Raw genomic sequence first — 25717 nt, forward strand, 5'->3', positions numbered from 1 at the left:
CATTTCTGATATTATTTGCTGAGAAGTCAGCAAATAAGTAAGAAAATTAGTTAGAAATTGGAGAACAATGTTTTGCCATTATTTTGGACAAGTGCATCCCATAATATTGGTACATCTGAGACCAAGTCCTTAATTCTAAGGCTCTGCAGTACGATTTCTGTTCAGTAGAGCACCTAGTGAACGTCTAGTAGAACAGAGACAATAACCCTTGCAGGAAGAAGAGAGAGAGCTTTTAGAACCAAGCCCCTAAGAGTGCTGTCTAGTAGAAATACAATGTGAACCACAAGTGCAGGCCACACATGCAGTTTTAATTTTCTCATAGTCACATTAAAAATGAAAAGGAAATAAGTGAAATTACTTTTAATAATATATTTTAACACAATATATTCAAAATATCATTTTAACAAGTAATAAAAAAATAGTAATGGGATCATCTTACATTCTCTCTTTGAACTGAATTTCCAAAGAATGGTGTGTATTTTACACTTACGGCACATCTCAATTTGGACTAAGCACAGTTCACGTGCTCAATAGCCATATGTGGCTAGTGGCCACCATATTTGGAAAGTGCAAGTCTAGAGGATGTGAAATCAGGTATACACAAACCTTTACACTCCAAACCAGTGTAGCAGAAGTAATGTTATTTATTCTAAATGTTTATCTCCATCTTTTCACATCAGAAAACTGCTGCTGAATTTACAAACCAGATAAGTAATAAGAGCCCAGTGCCAGTGATAGAAATGGAGTTAATTCAGTGGAGAACTGTCTGTTGAGTACCTACTGTGTGTCAGGCCCCACTCTGGATCCTTAACCACAGCCGCACTCAACAGATAGAAAAAGTTCCCCTCTCAAGGCACTGACCTCCCTGGACTGGAGTAGGGATGGGGGTGGAGGGCTGGATATTTAGACAGAAAGTGTAAAAAGAAACACATAAATTTGATAACATCAATAGTAAATGCTGTGAAGTAAGTAAAACAAGATAATGAGTTAGAGAGAGATGGGAGGACTCCTCTTGATCACTCAGGTATTAAATGAGTCATTTGGGAAGTGAATTATGCTGTGTGGTGTGAAAATGTTTTAAATCAGCCTGAGACAAATACTCCCTGTAATTATCAAAGTGACAAAAGAGATCCTCATTTTTCTTTAAAAGAGAATTTCATAATTTAAGAAGACAATAACCAAAGACACAGAAGAAACTGAAGAAGTTGGTTTCTGTGGACCTCAAATAATAAATATTTTGGTACCAGGCCCCAGATGACAACCTCTCTCCCCCAGGATACAATAGCTGACATAGCTAAAGTGTGAAGTATGGCCTAAATAATACACCAGTGAGACTGATAACTTAGGAAAGTTTTTTTTGTTTGTTTGTTTTAACTAAGGCAAACACATTAAAATTTTTTATCTGTTCCATTTCCATATTTGTTTAAGTAAACTTAAACTTTTTTCCAAAGAATTTGGTCTCAGCTATGTGCATGAGCAGTGAATGCTGTCAAAAATGTGGGACCACACTGAATAATCTAATAAATGTATTGAATATAGAGTTTTGTGAAGTTTTGTGTTTTCAAAATGCACCACACTCAGCCATTGAGCGCACTGGCCATCCCTATATAAGATCCAAACCCATGGCCTTGGCGCTACCAGTGCCGCCCTCTCCCGAGTGAGCCACGGGGCCGGCCCAAGATATACTTTTTTTTGGCAGCTGGCTGGTGTAGGGATTGAACTCTGGACCTTGATGTTATCAGCATCATGCTCTAACCAACTAAGCTAACCAGCCAACCATGAAGATGTACTTTTCATAGTGTTCTCTTTGTATATTTTGCATTTTGAAGAGCAGAAGTTTTTAATTTTGATGAAGTCTAATTTATCAAATTATTTTTTTTCTTTTATGGATTGCACTTTTGGTGTCTTATCTAAGAAATCTTTGCCTAACTTATGGTCACAAAGATTTTCTCCTTTATTTTCTTCTTGAAATTTTATAGTTTTAGGTTCATATTTATGTTGAAGATTTATAGGAGTTAATTTTTGTATAAGGTAAGAGCTGTGAGTCAATGTGATTTTTCTGCATTTGGATATTCAGTAGGACTTGGTGGGGGGTTTTTTGCATTGTCATGTGCGTTGTTATCTCTTTAAAAATAGAATTTAATTTCAAAAGAAAGAAAAAGAAATATTGTATAGAAATGTCTGCAGTTATTAGTTATAATTATGAATTCAATTTTTAAAAGAAAAAGTTTTATGACTACTATACTGATTTGGGGGAGCAATCATTGTGCTTTAATTCTCTAAGCCAAAAAAGTTAAATTCTTTTGGCCAGAAAGATTATGTTGTTGATTGCGCACTTTCATATGGTGCCTTGCCTTCAACCATTTTCACAATCAAAACTTGATGGCAGTATTTTGTAAGAAAGGGTACTTCTGAACTATGTATTTAGATCAGCTGAATTAAAAGGGTTATAAAAAGTTTTCTCTCTTCTTGGGGTAGGAATACTAAAACTTTATTGGAAATAAAAGGATATAGAGAAACTTGCATTTGCCAGAACTGCTTAGGAAGAGCATATACATGAAGTGGAGGAACTCTCCCTAAATTCCTTAGGTAAGAACTGAGACCCTGCCACCAAAAGCACATGTTGAGATAGCAGTAGATGATCCTCAGATTGCCTTCCCAGGGGGAGTGGATCTGATTAATGCTTTTATTTTGTTGCATTGAGTAAATTTGAGGCCATCCACCCCTCTGCCCTTTCCCAGAACTAGAGCTAGCCTCTCTAAATAAATGCTAAACAAATAATGACTATTGGTTTGGAGATGCACTAATTTATTAGCAAGGGAACCCATATGTCTAAGGTTCTTTCGGGCCATGAAAGTGCATGAATGATGTATATTTGAGGGGGGCTATTCCTTTTCCCTACTCATGTTTAGGACCATTTGAGAGAGAAACTGAGCATCACATTTGTACTAGGGAGAAACCAGAGGAGAAAGGGAATGAATTGTGGGGCCAAGCGAGCTTGCTGATGCATCACCCTTGAGTTAAGCCAACTTAACTACCCATTCACAGGCAACATTGTATGCCTCCACAGGAGCTGATCCCTCTTTCCCCAGAACAGGAGGGAAGAGCCCTCTCCCTGCAAACAGCAGATCCAACGCCCAAAGAGGGAAGAAAGGTCTGATCTGAGCATGCCCAGATCCATTCACCGTCCATATACACCAAAAGGCAAGGAGTACTCCTCTCCTGGACGTCTCTCGATGGGAAAACACAGTAAAGGATGGAGTGTCCCACTCCTTCGCTGTCCTAATATCCTGCTGATACTACGTAGTAGTAATTTTTAAAAGACTGAAAGGCAAAAAAAAGTGTTTAGTCTGTTCAGTCATTACCATATATCATGAATGACTTTAATGTCTCCTTCTTGGCTCATTTTGACATTTTTGTAAATTCTGTGGATCTTTAATTTACTCTTATGATATATTTTAGAGACCAACAAATGTCCACAGCAAGAAAAAAGTCACTAGTAAATTCATACTTTTATGTTTCTATACTTATAACTGTTACATTAATCCTGTCTTATTCAGAAGGTATTAACCACAAAAGTGCTTATTAATCTTAGTTCCCTGATATGAATTGCTTGTGCTTCTGAGAGTGCAGACATGCTTTTCTTTACTAGTGGCCACAATCAAGATTTAAGATCATACCTGAAAGGCCAAGTTAGGAGTACAAATGCAATTAAATATACTCTGTATCATTTTTACTTAGGACTTATTATCCTTAGATAACCATTTTATCATATTTAAACTCAAACATATGCATTGTGCTGATACCACTATATCTAGTCATATTGTGTATGTATATACACACACGAATGATGAGGCTGTGTTAGGGGGACAGAAAAATGATGGACCATCAGCTCTGCATGACTTCTAAGCAAGGACTCATCCTCACCTTCAGGAAAGAAGTTGCCCTTGCGGGAACCTGACTGATTTGGAACATGTCTTTCCTTTGTTCTTTGGAATGTTTATCTGTATTCTTGTTAGAAATGATTTTTTAATTCAATTGTTTAAAAGATTAAGTCCTATAGTGAAAGCAGTTCTTACCTTGGTGTCTTCACTTGAAAGATTAAGAGCAAAGAAACCCAGTTACTAATCTAAGCTCTGTTGATGGCCTCCTGTGAGGTACTCACAAAACTTACTTGTAGTAGTCTGCTGGACAAGGTGATCCAGGTTCCTTCCATCGGTACATTCCATGGCTCTCCTGTGTACGTCATCCACAGATATTATACTCACTCAGTTGGCCTTTTCCATTATTTGTTTTAAATTTTTAAATGAATAATCACATTCAGGTGTATATTGCTAAAAGGAAAAACTTCAGACCAATTAAATTAACAGACTTTAACTGAGCAAAAACAATTCATAAATCAAGCAGCCGCCAGAACCAGAATAGGTTCAGAGCAACTCCGGGGCTGCCATGTGGTCAGCTTAGATTTATAGACAGAAAAAGGAAAGCGCCATACAGAAAATGGAAGTGAGGTACAGAAACAGCTGGATTGGTTACAGCTGAGCATTTGCCTTATTTGAACACAGTTTGAACAGTTGGCTGCCTATAACTGGCTGAGACTTGGCTAGTTTACAATCTATTTGCACATCAAGTTAGGTTACAATTCACTATGTCTGAAGAACCTTTAGGCACAACTTATTAGCAATACACTACTTCCCTAAATGAAGGGCCACCTACTGTATATAATCTCTTAGTATAATCATGAAATCGTGATGTAGTGTGCAACAAACTTCACTATTTACACATTTTGGAAAAGATTAATGAAGTACAATAAAATAAACTCAATATCACAGCTGCATATACCATAAAGTTTTCTTTTTTCAAAAGGGATTTCAAGATTTTGCGGCATTTTTGTTGTATTGGAAACAGTCATAAATACTGTTTTATAGAAAACTTCATTTGATAGAATGCCAGGTAAATAACTCTTGACTATACAGTCATATATGAGGGTACTTCAAAAAGTTCAAGGAAAATGGAATCAGAAGATAATGGGAATCTTTCCATGAGTGTTTTGAAGACCTCTTGTAGAACCACGTTGGAAACTTCATGTAGCTACGATAACTTTCTCTCATTTTTTTCTTAAGAGTAATTACATTAAATAATTGGGTTGTTTTATCTAAGAATTATTTTAGTGGTTTTAGTCATTTCTAACGGAGGGAACATCATTTATTACAGTTCTTCCCAAGACACATTTGGATAGACTTCATTTGTTGCTGGAAGCATTGGACTGCCTCCTGAGGGGAGAGGTCAGTCAGCATTGTCATTACCGCTTCTCATCCTTTGGACTCTAAGGAATGTGAAGGTCACTTAGTCAAAAGCTAACAAGGGTCAAAGCCATTTAAAATTTTCAGTTCTTTTTCACGGTCACGAGTTTCTTAATTCATGTAGCTAAGCTACATCTCTTGAGCTTGCCAAAATGCATTTTTGAGTTTTTGCAAGAACTTTTCCTTCTGAAGATGAGAGGCTGGAATGGGGATCCTGGTGATCAGGCAAGGCTTGCTTTCAGAACAAGCCATCCTTGGCTTGTATATCTTGGCCATTTGCATTTAAACTAGCCATGGTTGACCTTTAAGAGAAAATAAATTACTCTTAGTACCCAGCTCCAACTGTGCATTCCTTTTATTTACTTATCCTTGTGAGATCTAAATATGTAGAAAATGTTATTGGTAGTTTTTTATTTATCTAGAAATGTTGTTTAGTTCTTTAGTGATAGGCCTGTGTTAATAGAAATTAGTGTTGTTCATCAGCATGTGAAAGATATAATTCTCCTAATTTCCAATATATTCAGTGATACAATCTCTCAAGAGATGAAATAACGTAACAGATGAGTAATATTAGTAATATTCAGATGTACGATCTTGAGAAAGATTAGATAGTGGATTTTATAGCATGGAAGGACGTTTGAAAAATATTAAAGGAGACTATTTTAAAATAGTCCAACTTTCTATTTCACAGATATGTAGAAACTCAGACCCAGAATGATTTAGTTAAGGCCACACAATTAGTGGCACAGTCACTACTGCCGGGGAGAGCACTAACTAGCTCGATGGCTAGGAGATGCTGAAAAGGACTGTCTGTGATTTCAAAGACAAATCCATTTTTAAGAGTTTCATTCTAATTGTTTTGGATATTATTCTCTTTTTATTTCTTTAGTTTTTCTACAGCAAACATGTTGTTCAAAGAAGAGAGTGAAGGGCAGAACCATAAGGATGTAGAAACTTCTGTGCCATAAACTCCATGGCACTATTTAATGCTATTATGTGATATTTCTCTTGATTCTTCTTAGAAATTTGGATTCACATTTTACTTGCAAAATATGAACTGAAAACCTTTATCAGTTAGTCTCATCTTCCTGTCCCTATACTGCATTTTTATATACCTGTAAATAGATAATGTTTAGTTAGCAGAGAACAAACGTTCAATCGTTTCTTAATATAATGAATGCTGGTTGATGATGTCAAAACTAAAATAAGAAATTCTGAAAGCAAATTTAATTTCTTAGTTTCAAAACCATCTCCTTCAAGTTGCTTTGTATATTCTTATAGTTTCTCCAATAAATGAATTTAGGCATGTGAGACATAACCACCTAAAACTATGTATGTATGGAATGTCTTCAGGAAAGCAAATTTAATTTCTTAGTTTCAAAACCATCTCCTTCAAGTTGCTTTGTATATTCTTATAGTTTCTCCAATAAATGAATTTAGGCATGTGAGACATAACCACCTAAAACTATGTGTGTATGGAATGTCTTCAGGACATAGCCAGGCTGTCTCTGTATGTAGCTGTCTTGAGCTACATTGCAATATCTATATCCCAATAACAAAGAAAGAGAGGGGCCGAGCCTGTGGCGCACTCGGGAGAGTGCAGCGCTGGGAGCGTTGGCGACGCTCCCGCCGCGGGTTCGGATCCTATATGGGAATGGCCGGTGCACTCACTGGCTGAGTGCCGGTCACGAAAAAGACAAAAAAAAAAAAAAAAAAAAAAAAACAAAGAAAGAGAGGAGATAGAAATGACTGAGTTAGAGCCATGGTCTTGGGTGGAACCCAAATCAAACATGTCCTCTGTGGCTGAAGAAGTCACAATGTACATGGTAAGATAGACAAGTCATGAATAGAGACACAATAGCATAAGGGTTATGAGCCAGACCTCTTCAGCTTAAATCCCATCTCCACTACCTTCTAGCTGTGTAACTTTGGGCAACTTACGTAATATACCTTTGTGCCTCAGTTTCCTCATCTGTAAAATGGAGATAATAAAAGCTGCCTATCTCCTAGGGTTTTTCTAATGATTAAATGAGTTTATATAGATAAATCACTTGAAATGGTGTTCGGTGCATAGTAAGTGTTGAGTAATAGTTAGCTATTGACATTAGTATTAGTAGTGATGCTGTTGTTGCTGGTAGTAGTGGTAGTAATAGTCATGACTAATTAAATTGCTTGGAGGGGACTCCCCTGGTGGCTTCAAACACCAGCAATGGATGAATGGATACCCTTCTCTGGCTTCCAGGATATTTAGTTGATATCTAAGAAAATAGCTCTGTGTCTTCCTTTGCAATGTGACCTTCTTTAAGATATAAACTTCTGGAATTTTATGTTCTAAGGTTTTAACCACTATATTGATTTTTTATATATACATGGTCAAGAGTATTCAAACAGTGTAGAGGATTGTAGAATGTAAAAATAAAAGATTTCCCCTTTCACTTCATTCTAGTCTCAAACTCTAGAGATAAACACTTTGAACAGTTTGTTTTTAGTCCTTCTGGTAGTTTTTTTTTACAACTTTATGAACAACATGTGTATTAATCCATGTATTTATTCATCAACTAAAGACAGTGCTGTTAGCTGAATTTTTAATATGGTCCTTACCGGCAAGATGTTCTTGTCAGGCCTTTGACAACAGCTGATAACTTTGTGCAGCTATTTAATCTCTTCATGTTTCCATTTTCATATCTGTAAAATAAAGAAATTGGACTGGTTGTTTTCCAGGGCCACTTTTTTAAATGTTAGAGACGACTTGAACTAACTTAAGCAAAAAAAGGGAGGCCAGCTAATTTGTACACAGAACTCAGAGATAAAACCAGTCTGAGGGTTATCTGGATCCAGGTGCTAAAATAGTATCCCAGTTTTAACTCTCTCTCTCCCCCATCTTTTATCTCTCAACTTATATGGGCTTCCGTTTGTAGATTCTTCTATGACAGCCAGCAACTCTAGGTGATTCTATCCTTTTTAGTTAGTTGTCAAAGGACAAAGAGACACATTTCCCTTCCATCTTCAGTATGAAAAATACCAGGGAAAGGCCCTGATTGGCCCAGCCTGACCTGGATCATATACAATCGTGCTGCATAATGATGTTATGGTCAACAAAGACTGCATATAGGGACAGTGGTCCTGTAAGATTATAATGGAGCTGAAAAATTCCAGTTGCCTAGTGATACTGCAGCTGTCATAATGTCATGGTGCAACACATTACTCACGTAGGAGTAATAGGTTATACCATACACCCTAGGTGTGTAATAGGCTATACCGTCTGGATTTGTGTAGTGCACTCTACAATGTTCACACGACAAAATTACCTAACAATGCATTTCTCATTTCCCTGTCATTAAGTGATGCGTGACAGTATTTATCCTTGGATGATTTGCTGAAGCATATAATGATTGGCTAGTCCTGGGTCACATACCACCCCATGACCAAGGGTTAGAGGATTATGATTGGCACACCCACAAGGAATAGGATAGAAGCAGATCTGTAAAGAAAGGGAGGAATGATGTTACCAGATGAAGGAAGAATGGTAGATAATAAAAACAAATGGCCACATCACTTGGAATTTCGGGAAACTGGTTTTAAGAAAGAACTCACTCAATTCTCTACCTACTAGTGAGTCATTACTTGCTTTTATGAATGCTTACTGCCATGGCATCAACCAGTGGCCTCATTCTCCTTCCAGAAATAAAGCATGGCCTCCACCTACACGTTCTTTAACTTAGTATCAGCCATTAACAACTCCTGGCAGTACTTCTGCAGCACTTGAAAAACACGTCCAGACATCAGTGTGATGTTCCAGGCAGACATCAGTGCTTCAGACTCAAGCCCCAACACAGGCACTCAGTGCAGCCCTGTTAGTAACACCCTGTTGAGTCTTTATGACCTGCTCCACAATGGACACACAAGGGAACCATTTCCTCTTTCAGTACAGGGACCAACTTTGTTATCTCAGGATACAGTCTAGGCTTTGAAAAAGTGCAGTGGGAAGAATGGGTCCTACCAAAGAAAGGAATTGCCTAGAGATGACTAAAGTTCTCACCAAGAACTGAAAATATCCTGAGGCACTTCTCCTCAAGGTAAACATAAACTCCATGCGTTTTTGACTGATAACCAAATAAAATGGAAAATGGGCACTGGTACAGGCTGCCACTGCCTGGAACACGATGGAGTGCCGTACAGATGCCAAATAGGAACTGCATTGCCAGGTTCACAAGCGCTCTCATTTGGGGATGAGAGTTTCATATTGTGGATATTAAAAGCCAGAAATATAAGTACTATCATTATAAGAGCTCTAATGGTTTTTTTTTTTTCCTCCATTATCACAAGTTTCCCTTTCCCATATTCCATTTAAAAAGATGCCTGGCGATCTCTTCACAGGTGTTTAGTGACATCTATGTGCAAAGCACTGTAATAATCAAGAGAATACAAAGAACACACTTCTGGCTCTGGGAGAGCCGGCATGTCGGTGTGAATGTTATGCCACTGACAAACGCCAACGGTATCATACCAGCCTTGTGAACTGTGGCAGTTTAGAAAAGGGAGAGAAAGCTGCTAGATATTTTAGGATGGGCTTCAGGAAGAGCTAGTCATTGAAATGGGCACAAAAGGATAACAACCACCTCAGAGGATGGAGAGAGATTGTTGGGGGTGGACCTTCTAAAAGAGGGCAGTGCATGAGAAAGGGCCAAGAGGAAGGGAAACCCAAGGTAAGTTTGAGGAACAATGAGACTCATTAATTTGGAAGAATGAAAAAGTAGAGATAAAGCTGTAGTTGAAGATAAAGTTGGGAGGACTGTTTGGGGCCAAATTGTGGGATTTTGAATAATAAACATTAAAATGTTAAGTCCGAAGTAAAGTAGCACATTTATATTATATGGAAATGGGTAATTGAATTGGAATTCAGGACTGAGGTCTGGGTTAGAGAGATTGGGGAGTGAGGGTGATGCAGTTGACTTCTTGTGCAAAGAAGAGCATAAAGGAAGTTAGGTCTTGGTAGCACACATATATTTGGAGAGCTGGAAAAGAACCAGAGAGAGAAGTGAGGCACATAATTGGAGGCAGGAGAACAGGGATAGTTGTGTTAATAATGTCAAGGGAGTAGAGTGCTTTAAGAAAGAGGGGTGAGTGATCACATTGTCAGATGCAGCAATATCAAGAATGAATACAGCAAAAAGCAATGGGACTGCTGAGCATAGCATAACCATATCTATATTGAATGAAATACCTTAAATAAACTTTTGGAAGATTTATAAAATGTCAGAGGATAAAAAAGTGTTGTGGCAGAAAGAGGGGAAAGGTTTATTAACAGATCAGTGGCTACTAAGCCACTGAAAAAGTTCACATGTTTCTTTATGGGACAGCATTAAAGTAGAACCACATCCAATCCTATCCCCACAGGAACTCCTTTGAGACACACAAAACCCCAAATCTATTTTTCTTTATTTCTGGGCAGAATTTATCTATAGGTATATCTGTCTTAAGAAAAAAATGTAACTGATGTTAACCAATTAGGTGATGATTATTCACAGAATAAAAGTATCCTTCCTTTTATAAGAAGATTTAAAATGGAATTATTTTAGTGTGCCTCTCTAATAGTTTTAAAATCTGTTTCTGCTTACCAAGAAATGACATACACATTTTTCGAAAACAGTTGAATTGGATGTGAAAACAGCACATGCATAAGGTAAATACCATACTTGGACTTGTTTAGTTGTTTATTGGTTCCTTTAGAACTGGTTTCTTTATAACGTTTAAATCTAGAACTAAAGTTGAGAAATGCCCCCAGAAAAGACAGAGAAGAGTGCTCCAAGAAAGAGGGGTCATAAATAGTTTGTAGCAGAGCTAGAGCTGAGCTATTTGAACATTTCTCTATTTGGCTGACTCCATGTCCTGACTTGTAAATAACCTGCAGCATGATAGTGGCTATATCTCTAAGATTACTCCCTTAGAAAAATGCAGCTGAGTATTGCTGAGTGCCATATAGGCTGCTGGAACTGATAGTTTTGAACGTTAGAGAAATCTGGGGATTTAAATTAAATTCAACAAATATTTGAGTAGAGAAGGACGCTGAAGAAAAAATGTTTGAAGAAATCTGTGAGTAGAGAGAAAGACATTGAAGATAAAATGAGAAGTAAGAGAACTGCTGTTTTGTAAAGATGTTTGGTGAGTAGACAGTGGTTATTTGTTTTCAAAGATAGGACATTTTGCCCTGAGTAGTAATTCATTCTTACAAATACTGACTGCACACCATTGTCTTAGATATACTCAATTCAGCATTCATCAGCTAAAATGGAAATGACACAGAGAATGGCATAAGTCTCTGTACAACGATAAAATGGAAAGTTGAGGAAGCACTAACCATATAAGACCTTAAAATCAGCCCAATTCTTCAAAATTTTAGAGAAATTTAATGCTTAAGACCTTAACGTTCCTCAACATCTGTTTCACGGGGAGCTTTTCTTTGGTATTTCAATTAGAAATGAGATCATTGATTTTGCCTCAAACATTGACAAAAAAGGTTGAAAAACAGATTTTTCTTCAAAAACGTACTTTGTCTATGTTAAGAATTAATATCAAACATTTTCAATTGGAACAGTTCATAATGATTCCTTTTAGTGTCTACTAAATTAGCATAGTTTTTATAAGAATCAGCAGCTACTATTTTCACTGGCCTTTGCAGCAATAGAAATGAAAATTATTTAAGGCATTTAACTGTAATGCAGAGTTGATGCTTTTAGAACCCAACCTCACATTCCTCCCCCACAAAAAATGGGGCTGAAATGCCACTGTTCCCTATCATTCAGATTCATCAGGCACATCATGCATGACTAGAGATACTGTCAGAGCCTGTCCATTACCACATAATTTATGTCGGACTAGAAATCTGTTCTTTCAGTGGAGCTGTAAATACTTTGAACCACAACCTGCAGCCATTATAGAGCCAAAATGACCATTTACCTGACAGAGAGTTAGATCTCCACAGACCTCCTAGATGAGAATTCTCTGCATCTGGGGAGCCAGCTGCAGGATTCAACTTCTAGGGAACAGTTCACGTTGGTACTGACGCTTGACAGAACACCATCTCCCCAGCCTCTCAGTCCTTACTCTTTGTGCTACATGACAGTGCAGCCATCCTTTGATATTCCAGAGAGGTTCCCAGGAGGATTATGAATTGGTCAGGAATCGTTCCCTCTCTCTCTTTCTCATGGTACATGGAATGACTTCAAATAGATATCAACTTTATGTATTAAGACATAAAGAGCTACTGTTTTTCTGTAACAGAGCCAAATGTGGATCTTACTCTAAGTGCAAAGGACAAGTCTTTCTAAAAGACACTCAAGTCGCGTGCTGATTTTGCTGAGGTCACTTCTCTCTTGAACCCTCCTATTTAATTAATTGTGTTCAGTTCTGGCTTTGAAGAGTCAGTGCAATTTACAAAAGGCTCAGAATGAATTAAAGATCAAAGAATGGGGTTTTGTAAAGAAACCTATGTCACTTTGCAATGCATGTTAAACACCCACATACACATTGCCAAACAGTGGTCAATTTTAATTTGATTTTAACATTCTTTTGTTTGTGGTACTTTGTAGAAAATCCAGAACTTTATCCCTGCTCTCTTCCCCAACTTTAGGGAAATGTGTTTGAATTCATAGTTATTTTTTCACTCATAACCTCCCCTAAACCCAGTGCGATACTTGGCTTATATTAATTCATTTTTATTGTGTGAATGATTATTCTTAGGATTGTGATTTATATACCTTTCACCAAGGGGCAATAATAAGTTAGTGCTAAACAAAGCACGTTGTTAAACATTGACCCTCATACAGTGGACCTAGTTTCTATGATATCAAGATACAAATTGAAGCATGAGTAATAAAAACAAGACAATTGAAGCATTTAACATAATAAAGTCATAGATGGAACTTAATTAGTACTACCTGAACAGAAACCCATGTAGGAGTTTTTTATTTTAATATTTTATAAGTTTCCAGAATTAATATATTGAGCTCTCACATCAGTATGATATTGAGTAAGTCCGAGCTACGGAGGAATATGTGTGGAATACCCAGCAGTTTATCCTCTAACTCACTTATCTGCCTTCATTTGAAAATTCTTAAAATTCCCCAGTCCAGTATAGGGCCTTCCTGATGCAGGACTCTCCTACTGTATATGCCTTATGAACCCAGTGTGGTACAGAAATAGCAGCCAGAAATTTACATCGTTTTACTGACAGTGATAAATCTGCCATGTTTAGTGTTTGGTTGGGTGTTGTGAGGATGCTGAAGGTTACAGGCTCCACTTTCAAAGTGCTAATAAATAGCAGGACCAGAGGAGCCCATGGTTCAGAGGGTGTGGCATTGCAACTTGTCATCATACAATGGCTTCTGTATCACATGGTCAAAAGTGAAAGAAAACAAGTAAACCAACAGCACATTTATTCTTAAATCACCAACGTTTCCAGCTTCGTGATCCCAGGAGTTTCTCCAGACAATTATAAATATTCTATTAGTATGAGCAGGGGATAAATTACTTCTTGCAATCCAGAAGACATACTCCAGAGACATACTGGGACTTTCCAATTTACATAAAAGTTGTTTTCCAGAAGTTTACTTTCATATCATTTATTTTGAGCGTGGGCGGTAGTTCCCCAGAGAAAAAGTGACATGTAGCAATAATAACTAACATTTAACAAAACTTTTTCTGTTTACTGAGCACTTTGGACTCTGAGCCAACCAGCCCCTCACATCTGAGTTCTGCCCTTAGGCAAATTACTTGACCTCACTAACCTGTGGGGAATTTTTTAAATGAGGATAATAATACCTACCCCTTAGGCTTATTGTAAATAAGTTAGGTGATCTAGTGCTAGGCACATGATAAGTGCCCTGTGGCTTTGCGACTAGGAGAAAGGGAGGAGCAACTACTGAAGCCATCTTAGCTGGTCTTGCTGCTCACCCCCTCCTCCTGCTCCCCACCTCCCCACCTGCCACTGCTCTTACCTGCAAAGGGAACAGGTGTAGAGGGAAATCCTCTGCAATAAGTGGAACATTGTTCCCATTTTTTAAAGGTCCATTTTGTAAAACAACCAAGACTGATTCATACTGTGAACCAGATACTGTGCTCATTTAATCCTTACAATAACCCACAGCTAGTAGCTGGCCGAGCTAGGTTCCAAGCCAGTAGGGTCTAAGTGAGAATCTAGCCTTTTTCTTATACCATGCTGTCACTTGGGGCTGTGCTTTAGTCTGGTTACTTTTTCCAAGCTTGCTTTAATCTAATGGCAGGGGAGATGACCGAACTGGAAAATAAATTGAGTTCTACATCTCTCTTTATCCCTGTCAAATCGAAATATTTGCTCCATTCGACTATGTATAAAATTATTCTTGTTAAAAGCCTTGTGCAAACTATTGGGGTGGGAAGCAGAAAAGTTCTTAATTTTCTATAATGTAGGAGGGAAATCCATCGAGTTAGTATTTGCATATTTCCTTCCTGAGCTGCCAAGACCATCTCATCTTTGAGGTCAGATATTCTTAAATATATTCTTAAATCTGAAAATATTGAAAACTTTGACTGATAATTCAGATCCTAAAGGCCCTGAATGGTATAGTTGCAAGGAGACATAAAAGTGAATAACGTCCTTAGCAGGGAAATATTAACACAGATTTTTTAAATCACACTGAAGATCAAGGTTCTTTTATGTTGGCATTCCTGGTATAGTCAAAGAAGCCAGGGACAGACACAGGTTGTACCCTGGCTCTACAGGGTAGAGAGAGGGAGGAGGGAGGAGGGGGAGTAGGGAAAAAAGAAGCTATGAGGAATTTGATGGGTTAGTTGTGCAAAACTGAAAGACCTAAACAATATGACACTCAAAGTGTACTTGCAGCAAGGGCTAACTAGAGCTGTTAACTAACTTTTCATCCTTTACACAGTATTTCCAAAATATCCAGTTCAATTTCATTTCCTTGTTTGATTTTCAGAGAAAGGACAGCAGAAAAAAATGGGTAAACCAGAGAAATGATGAATTTTTTTTTTATGACAAATAAGTAATTTGCAAAAGCCTTAGGCAATTCCAACTTTTCTGGTAACTTTCATTCTCTTTGCCTTTTTATCTCTGTGAAAATCAACTTTTATAAAAATAACTTAATAAGGACTGAGAAAATGATTTTAAATTGTGATTTAAATTTCATCATCTCAGAATCCAGGTGTCAAATCCATTTAACTCAAGTATTTAAACATATATATATATTTGCACAGAAATCAAGTCAGACACTGAAGATTCAAAGTAAGTGTTTTTACTCTCCCTTCCCCAATCCCCTCCAATTTCCTGGATATTATATTCTTCACCCAGTGCTGAACCACTGAAAAATGGGGAAAAATAGAAACCCTAGCAATTGCAGTGTATACTAGCAGCCAAATTACTAGAATGCCTATTCATTTTTTGGTGAAATGTTACATTAATAGTTTCTTGAACTGTCACTTATGTAAAAGTAGCACCTCAGCAGCTTTAAGCCCACTTGGATTAGCAGCCTTGGTGGGGTTTTTCATGCCCAAATGAGTAGGCTGACCCCATGGAAAAAGTTAGAACCAATATAGCAATGGTCTGGGCTCCCCTGCCCTGGCTTCTTTGAAAACTGGCTTCTCGGGAGCCACTCCCTAACCCTGGGGCAGAGGAATCCTCACACCAGATACAGGGTATGCTATGATGTCTGCAGCAGCCCCAGCAAAGCCACTACACACAGATATTTGCTGATGCTAGGCCAAGCTTAAAATACCTTAAAATACAGCTGTGGCTCTGGCCATTGTGAGCCCAGGCTGGCACAGAGTAGGGGGGCAGTGTCTTTGAAGAGAGCCACACAGATCGCTTGCAGTCCACATGCAGAGGCCAACTGAGGAATGTGGAAGAGTGTTGATAATTAGACATCACAGGAATGGGATGCATTTTGCCCTAGGTATGGAATACGAAAGATAGTAAAGGCTGGGAGATCAAGAAGGAGCATTTGGGGACTCAGAATGAGAGCACTGGATGATGGGTTTTAGAGCTGGTGGGTGAATTTTATGAGTTCTATTCCTGGGCCAGTTCTAAATACAGAAACACAGGAGCACATGTGCTGGACTGTCTTCACAAACCACACAGACATCTGGAACTTCAGGGTAGTGGTGAATCCCAGCAGTGGCATGGCTGCTTTTAAAAAGCTCAAATTAAGTTCAGTAGGACCCCCACAAAGTTCTTTGTTGTTAGAATCTTTGATGCTCTCCACAGATTAAGAATATAGAACCATCTTCTCTTTATACCTTTCAGTTCCTAAGAAAGTGTTTGTCTTTTTATGAATTTAAGTGTAATCATTTTACTGGATACTTAGAAAAGGGAATGAAGACACAGGACGTTCAGAACTTGCTGCTGTTCCCACCTGTAATGATACCTCTCATAACAGACCTAAATCTTTTTTGCCTTTTATCAGCAGCTTCAGTTCCCTTTATTGCTTTGAGTTTCTGAAAGCTTGATTGTTAAAGATTAAATGCCTGTGGATATGAAAGTTTTGGGGTTTATTTTTTAGTTTAAAAGGTTTAAAGTTAGGTTCCTAACTTTGGCCTACTCCTGGAATTGTTCCCATTTTAGCTGCTTGCTATAGTGCCACCTTCTGTTGAAGCCATCGGTCCCTATGTTTACCTGACATGAATAAAGGAAAACATCTTCGATGTACAATCGAGCTAAACAGGAAAGCTTTTGAGTAAAAGAGATTTTAGCTAATTGCTAGCTCCTTACTTTTATTTAAAAAATTAAAATTTGAACTTTTCTCAGTCAATGTAAAATATTAGATATACAATATTATTAAAAATTAATAATTTGCTATGACTTTTTGAACACCTACATGTTAAAGGTAGATGTTGCTTGTTTGCATGTGTTTGAGATATGGCACAAAATATCGGTGTGTATTAAAGTTTGTATAAGAAACTGGCAATTCAAGGTTTACTACTAAAATTGTGCATGTAGTCAAGACTCTTCTAGGGAACAAATGCAGAGGTTAAAGCAAATCGTTAAAAAAAAAAAAACTGTGGTATTTACCGAATGCAGAGTTGACAACACTAGAGTAGGCAAATTGTACCAACCTAAATCTGCCCAAAATAACTCCCATCAAGCGGTTTCTTTCTTTTAACTTTCTCATTCTGATAGAATTTCTTTAAAAAAAGAAAGAAAAAAGTCTACAAATAAGATGACTAAGAACTCATGTCGTAAGTTTTTCTCTTAATATTTCTGGTTCTGTTAAAGTAACATGGCTCCTGGAAGTGGGACAAAACTTCCATCACAATTTGTAAACTGGTTTGGATCACCTCACGCAACACTTAAATCGGCCATTGGGATAACCGCTTCTCCTTAACTGATGTAGCGCTTTGTCCAGGCTTCTAACTTGTGCCCCATTCTCCGGTGTCCTTTGGCGCCGGCCTAAGTGGGGAATTATGTCCCCAAGTTCACCTGTCTGGAACGAACTTTCCGTCCAGTTCCCTGTCTAACGTGTCGCTTCTCTCCCTCTCTCCCCAGGGACCCTCTGAAAATCCAGCAGCTCCAGAACCAAATCCGACTGGAGCAGGAGGCGGGCGCGCGGCCGCCCCCCTCGCCGCCCTTCCCGCCGCCGCCCGCCTGCCCCGCGCTCGCGGCCCACGCGCCGCCCGTCGGCCCGGATCCCATGAGCGCGCTGGCCTCCCGCTCCGCCTCCGCCATGCAGTCCTCCGGCTCCTTCAACTACGCGCGCCCCAAGCAGTTCATCGCCGCGCAGAACCTCGGCCCCGCGTCCGGCCACGGCACGCCGGCCTCCAGCCCCAGCTCCTCCAGCCTCCCGTCGCCCATGTCCCCGACGCCCAAGCAGTTCGGCCGCGCGGCCGCGCCGCCCTTCGCGCAGCCCTTCGGCGCCGAGCCCGAGGCCCCGTGGTGCCGGTCCTCGCCGTCGCCGCCTCCGCCGCCGCCCCCAGTCTTCAGCCCCACGACGGCCTTCCCGGTGCCCGACGTGTTCCCGCTGCCGCCGCCGCCGCCGCCGCTCCCGAGCCCGGCCCCAGCCTCCCACTGCGCCTCGCCCGCGGCCCGCTTCGGCCACAGCCAGACGCCCGCGGCCTTCCTCAGCGCCCTGCTCCCCTCGCAGCCACCGCCGGCCGCCGTCAACGCCCTGGGGCTGCCCAAGGGCGTCACCCCCGCGTGAGTGACAGCTGCGCCCCCCCCCCCCCCCCCCCCCGCCTCAGGTGGCTTCGCCGCTCTCACGCTCCCACCCCCATAGAAGAGCGCCCATAAGCCTGCAGCCCTGCTGTAACATTTTACATATCTCCCTCCGTCCCAGTTTTAAATACTTATCACGAAAACTATACGAAGTTGTTCTGCCATAGCTGCCCTGCTGTTACCACGGTCAGCACTTTCTCCTCTGAATTGAACAATGTAAGATTCTCATCAGAAACTGCAGGATTCAAAATTTATGCAATGCTTTTAATAATTATGACAAGGGAGGCCCCTTGAGCACAGTACTAAGCAATTCACGTATATTATTTAATTCGACACAACATTCCTAAGAGGTATCATTGTCCCCCTTAAACAACTGAGCCTTCCAGCAATTAAGTTAATTTGCCCAAGGTCAAGTAGCCACTAAACTGAGATTTGAATCCATGCCTGTCTGACTCCAAAATCCATGCTCTTTCCACCAAACTACGTATCTTAATATTTCAGAGCAGTACTACAATAGATATGGAGGGGTTTGGTTATAAAGCATACACTTCATGTCTTTGAAAAACCTAACTTAGCAGAATTAAGAAATAAGCCTTTACATCTAGTGATTGACTGGAAGTAAAAATCTATGTTTCGATGCTAATCAATGAGGGCGTATGCAGTCCAGTGAAGAAATGATGGCACTTCTGTCCCTGGACAGCAGTGATCTCCTGGTAGATCACATGGCTCCTCTATCTCTTCTATTTTCATATTATCTATTAATATCTGTCTCTTCTTTCATCACAATGATGATGTGACAGCCCTATGAAATCTTTAAAAAAGAAAATCTTTGAGGATAAAAAAGATGACATCTACAAAAGTACAGTAAAACCTTCAAAAGAAACATCATACAAGTGTTGGTCATGTGTTGTTGAAGAGTAACATGGGTATAAGCATGTACTTAATCATTTCAGTGAAGATCTCAAAAATGAGTAAGCGTAAGCAAAGGTCAAGCCGGTACGCATATCTCAATTCTTCCTGCTGAAATCCTACTTGTAGAGTTTGCCAGAAGCCCAGTATTGCTCAGAGAGAAAAGAAGGAACCCCTACTAAGGAATAAAAATGAGAAGACTTTAGAATTCAAGTTATTTTCATTCATATATAAAAGTTTTTCATTGCTGAAATGTACTAATACCACCTTAAGGACAAGCGTTGCTATGTCTGGCCTTGACCAGGGAGCTATTAGGGAGCTTCAGTTAGCAACGCCTTGTTTTGCTGGGCACTTTCTAAATGTTGATTACATGAATTCTGTGTTTGAAATCTGGCTTCTTCTTAAATTATGTTGGAAAAAGCAAGGTCAAGTGAATATGTAAATAAATAAGTTGAATAAAGGAGCACGATCTGTATGGTGATGATGTGATGATGGGCTTCTATTGAAAGTTGAGTCAGTCAGCTTGCCTGAGGAAGATTTTTGTCTTTGTCCCCTGCTTTTCTGTTTAAGCTTTTCTTTGACTGCTAGAAAATGAAGTATTATCTTGCTACAAAGGCACTATTAGAGAGATTCAAAAAGTGGAAATTTGTTACATGACACTTTTTCATCCTCTCTCAGTAAAATGGTACCAAATCTCACTTCCTGAGAAGATAAGTACTGTATAAATAATCTGTTCTAATATTTTTCATACAGAATTTGATCAAAGATTAGCCTTTCGAAGGCGTTGGGTGGTCGTGCCTTTTATCATCTTAAGTAGAAACAGTGGTTTATTCTGACTTTGAAACTCTCTTAAGACGATAAGCAGTTTTAAGGGATTACATTAAGTAATAGGAGCACTTGCTTCTTATCATGATCTATCACAGTTACTCATTTTGCAGAGTCAAAATATTTTATGATTGCTACCACAAAACAACCCAGTAGTTCCTGCCATTCCTTAAAAATTAATGGAGAAATCATGCTGATTTTGTAGCTATGGAAAATTGTACCCAAAGATAATGTGCTGTGACACCAAAGGTAAGTGGCAATACCAGCCTGCAGATTTTTTGCTCTGTGCCAGCCCAATTATGTGGTTACCCTTTTGTCCTCAAGGAATTTTCCTGTTGCTAAATCACACACAGGAAGAATTCATTCTTTTAGTTTGATACATATGTCTTTTGAAACATTTTTTCCTCCGGCATACTGTGAGATCCATCATTTGCATTCTGAGTTAAAAACAAAAATGTTGCTATTTATCCATCATAATAATTCAGATAATTTGCCAAAGATGGAGTGTTCCTCGCAAGGCATTGTTGAACTTGTGGGAACTGCCAAATTACTGTCAAATTTATTTTTATATATGTGATAATTAATTATACTTCATTGGGAATTTGTGATTACAACAGCAAACAATTTCACTGATATGTGTTATTTCTCTTAGTTGGATGGTTTTGTCATATATATCAAGTGCCAGAAAATAGATTGATTACATATGACTCAGTGAAGTAGAAATTCATTATATTTTTCACCTGCCATGTTTTACCAAAATCTTAAATATAAATTTTAGATATCTCAGTTTTCTTAATCATCAGTTGCAAACTTGTTGTTTTATTCTGCTTGTGTGTTTAGCATTGTTCTTAGTTTAATCTGAAGAAGAAAAGGTTGGTGTGTACTAAGTTTTTAAATAGTTGTGGAGCTAAGGTGCTGTTTCTCATATGTCTGTGTAGCAGAGGTCAAGGCCAGGAACAAAGGCTGTGGATGCCGGTGATAAACCACAAAGCCAAGAAGGCAAAAGACAGTGGGCTTCTCTCAGACTCACAGCAACAGTGTGCAGTTGTTGGTTGACTGTTGTTTAGGAAACTTCTGCACATCCAGTTCTTCAAGTGCCTTTCTTTCTTCAAGGGGCTACATTCTTCCCTGAAGTTGCTGAGGTCACTGGCAGAGAAAATATTGCCCTGCTCAAAGCTGTTGACAGATACAAATGTTAAGTTGACTAAATCTTTTAGATGGATGCAGTGAAGAGAACATGCCTTAGAAAGAAATCTGTTTGCACTTTTATAAAATTAATGTATTCTATTCCCCTCACTATTGCTGATAGTTTTACAGCTTCCATTGCTGTAACTTTATTCCTCCACACAGTAAAGCGGCCCTAAGAGGGGGGGAATCCTGAAGATTTGGCAATGCCACACAGGCATAGTGCGGCATTTCTGTCTCCACTGGTCTCTGAGTGGCATCTGAAGGGTGAATCAAGTCAGATCCGTCCCTGCAATTAAAATGGCCCTGTATCTTTTACCCACCTTCACATTCTCAGAATCTGTTCTCATAAGGGAGTGCCACATAGCCACAGTGCTACAATGTTTTATACTCTTAATTGCCTCTTATATAAATAGGGCTTTGGTTTGAAATATTACCCCTTGTTTGTCAGAAATAAGAGCATGTGTCAATAAGAGCTTTGCTAATAAGAGCTTCTATTCTGTAGGCACTCAGCTTTTTACAGACATCTCATTGTTCCTCTCCCTCTCTCCCTGACTTATAGGAATCAGGTAGGTGGGAGCACTGTCATCATTCCACACACAAGAGGTGAACGGATTTCCCAGGGTTCTGGAATAAGCCTGAGCAAGAAGAGAATAGTGTGCTTAGCTTTGGGTGTATCTCTGGTTGTTTTTCTAATAAATCTGACATCTAATATTTCTTGATTAAAGAGAACAGTTGCAGAAGCAAGAAAACGAAATACTCTTAAGTCTTAAGGAAAAGTTGGTAACAGATTTAGCTGTATTTTTTAAATTCATGATAGTGGGTCTTTAAGACAGTGGTTAGACAGTAACCAATAAAAAAGAACCCATCATCACTGGGCAGGATATGCATGTGTTGAAACAACACATTGTACCCACATATGTACAAGTAAATGTTAAAATTTTTTAAAAAATTAAAAAGAAACCAACAGGCAAAAGCTGCATTGGACTTTGCAGACATCTCATTATTCTTGTCTTTCTCCTGTCTTTCAGGAAACAGATAGGTGGGGGTCTGGTCATTCTCCACAAGAGAGCAGAGACCTGAAGGGGTTGGGGACGTCCCCAGGGTTTATTATTGGGCTCATTAAGGTCCATTATCTTAGAAGATTCCACAAAAGGCAGAATCCAATCCTGGGCAACTATTTCCCAGCAAATTAATAGAAGAGGCCTCCAAGGTGTGTGTCATGACTGGGTGATGATTCTGTTGAAATGTCTCTACCCCAAGGACAGCTTAGCATCAGACCTGCTCAGTCCTGGATGGTGCTGTACTGAGTTGTACAGAGTGAACGAGTAGGTGTAGCCAACATGCCTTTGTCATTTTATTCTATAGAGAACCCAAAATGTAATGTGAAGAGAAATTAATATTAGAATAAAGTTATATATTTTCCTTTAAATATGAGCTTAACATACCCATTTTTTGTGCTTTAACAGCTTTGGCTTCATGATAAAACTTAGTAAAAAAAAAATAGAATTGATATGCAAAAACTCTGTATATCTTGATCTCTTACATATAAATTCATATGTTACATTCTTGAATATAAGTGATACCTAAATGCTGACATGTTAATGAATTTACTCACTCTGAAATTTTGTGTAATTTATTTACCATTGGATTTCACTGAATATAAGAAGAGGAAAATAAGAGGACTTTTAGTAGTTAAAAAAAAAATCTCTGGTTGCTAGACAGGCACATGGTCTCTTAAATCAATGTTTTATACTCAGGAGACTTAAGTTTCTGAAATATACTGACAGAATTGACCTAGAATAATATTATCAACAGAAGGATGTTTTCAAGATTATTCAGTAGCCAAAAAACAGACCTCCTGGGATTTGGTGGTGGTTGAACCCAGAAAATTTTACCTTCCAGATGCTTGTGTATGTTTGAGATATTTTTACCCCTAACCACATGAATATTATTTTAAAATGGCAAATGACTTACTGTTAAAGCCAGAGTAAACAGATCAGTAATGTTTTTTGCACATTTGGGCTAAGTGTGTAGACTCTGAAGTATTTAGTGTGGGAAGCCTGTTATGAATTGTTTACTGATTAAGGTTTGTCTCTGAGTATGGATTTTTGTGAAGGATTCTGATTTTGATAACAATTTACTTTGAATAAGCATTTTTGTTTTTAATTCTGCAAGCCATCATGAAGAGAGAGCATCTCTTTGTCACCAGATATATTTTTTTATTTTCTAACTAATTGCTGCTCCTCATTTATCAAAAGTAGGTGCCATTTGGGGGAGCAAACTCACAACTGTTGCTTTGCCTCCCACGGATTTGTCACCCCTTTTGCCCTGGGTGATGGAGTCACCAAAGATTATTCAAAGCCCATCTCTTCTGAGCAGTGAGAAGCCCCAAAAAGGGGTTAATCTCCTGGAACCCTCAAGAGAGAGGCATTCCTTCTATTTGGGAAATTAACCACAAATTGGGGTTCTCTTCCCGCATTTATTCTCCAGACCAGGAAGTTACAGGAAGAGAACATAGGTGGGGTTTTTTCTAAGTACAGTTTAACAAGTTTAACAATAGAAGCTGGTAACATTCAGTAAGAAAGGCAAGGTGACATTCCATAATCCAGTTTTTCAAGAAGTTAAGTTGATCCACCAACAAAAGCTTGATTTTAGCAAACATTCTCTTCTTACAGCAATTTCCCAGTATCTTTACTTATCAGTCAGTAACCGTCTTTGAGCCAGCAACCTTGCTGTTTTACAATTCTTTATCTTACAACAGAGACTATAGCCTGGGGGAAATTTCCTGTCCTTTGCAAGGTCAATATTTGAAACTGCAAGGCTTTGGAAAACCAGGCCCTGTGAAGTACATTTGCTTTATGCATACTCCACACACAACCATCTTATTAAACTCCAACATAGAATTGGTTTTATAGAAAAACAAACAGTTGCCAAAACTTTGCTTCAAAAACTTATAATTACTTTTCTTTCTTGGTGCCTTTCCTTTCCAAATACTCCATTTTGATTTCTAACTCTAACCTTACATGCTAACCCTAAACCTTATCCTCAATTTTTAACACAATTTCCTAAAGTGTTTTCTGAATTACATTAGTTCAATGAGAAGCTCTCTGAAAAAAGGAAGAGGTATATTAAAATAAGTGTGAGAAATACTGTATACTGTTCCTCTTTTCTCAAGGTTCACCATGCCCATCTGTTCTCCCTCCAGGCCACAGGGCCTTTGCACTGCCTGGCTCTCTCTGCAGGTCTTCCCACAACCAGCAACTTTATTTCATTTGGCCTCAGGTGTAGTGTCACCTCCTCAGAGGTTTGACTGACTACACTGTCTATGTAGCCATCCACTCATACTCCTGTCACTTCAGACCACTTACTACCCCCTGGTATGTCTTTTCCTTCCACTCTTCTTTTCTTCCTATCTCTCCCTGCCATCCCCACCGTAGAATATAATTTTTGTAAGTATTGTGACTTAGTGTTGTTCAACATTTTATTCCCAGTACCTAGAACAGAGTTGAGCCCTGAAAAGGCAATCACTAAGGGTTACTGGCACATTCTTGGAAACACTGGTCTGGTCAAGAATTCTTGGCATATTTTTCAACTCCTTCCCCTCTTTCATTCTGTTCCCCTCGTATTGTCTCATCTCTGATTCACTTCCATGCTAGATTTTTCTGTTTGCCTCTTCAGATCTGCTCTTACTATGCCAGGCACTGTTCTAAGTGCTTGATATGTATTAGCTCATGTGGTTTTCTCAATAATCCTATGACATATATGGTATTCATATCCACATTTTACAGAGGAGGAAACTGAGGCACACAATCATTAGGCAACTAGCCCAAGCCACACAGATTTTAAGTGGTGAAAAACAGTTCTTGCTTCTGCATCTATTCATGCTCAATTCCTTCCTCTCCCCCCGTATGTCTATATCCTCATCATCATTCAAGGTCAATTTTATTATTTTCATTTATTTATTTATTTATTTATTTATTTATTTATTTTTGTCTTTTTTGTGACCGGCCGCACCGCGCTCAGCCAGTGAGCGCACCGGCCATCCCTATGTAGGATCCGAACCCGCCCTCCCGAGTGCGCCACGGGGTTGGCCCATTCAAGGTCAATTTTAGATACTCCCTTCTGTAATGAAGTCTTCTGCAGTCATTCTAGCCAGCACTGTTTTCTATTTCTTTTTTATTCTCATTGCACCTAGAATTTGTACCACATGGTTACTCCCCAACTTTATTATTAACCTCTTGTGATCAAGAACCATCCTTTAGGATTTGGTTGTCTTTACCATCTCACTCAC

At 38.9% G+C, this 25717-nt stretch overlaps 1 protein-coding gene across 3 annotated transcripts in view; it reads left to right on the forward strand.

Moving 5' to 3' along the window:
* PALLD (palladin, cytoskeletal associated protein) overlaps positions 1-25717 on the forward strand; it is a 403294-nt gene that overhangs the window by 340683 nt on the left and 36894 nt on the right. For all 3 annotated transcript variants that reach the window (XM_063077067.1, XM_063077068.1, XM_063077069.1), the window contains exon 11: positions 17839-18486. In XM_063077067.1, coding sequence (XP_062933137.1) covers positions 17839-18486 — 648 coding nt within the window. The remainder of the gene's footprint in view (positions 1-17838; positions 18487-25717) is intronic.

This window comes from Cynocephalus volans, chromosome 13, assembly GCF_027409185.1.
Source record: "Cynocephalus volans isolate mCynVol1 chromosome 13, mCynVol1.pri, whole genome shotgun sequence".
NCBI classification, from domain to species: Eukaryota; Metazoa; Chordata; class Mammalia; order Dermoptera; family Cynocephalidae; genus Cynocephalus; species Cynocephalus volans.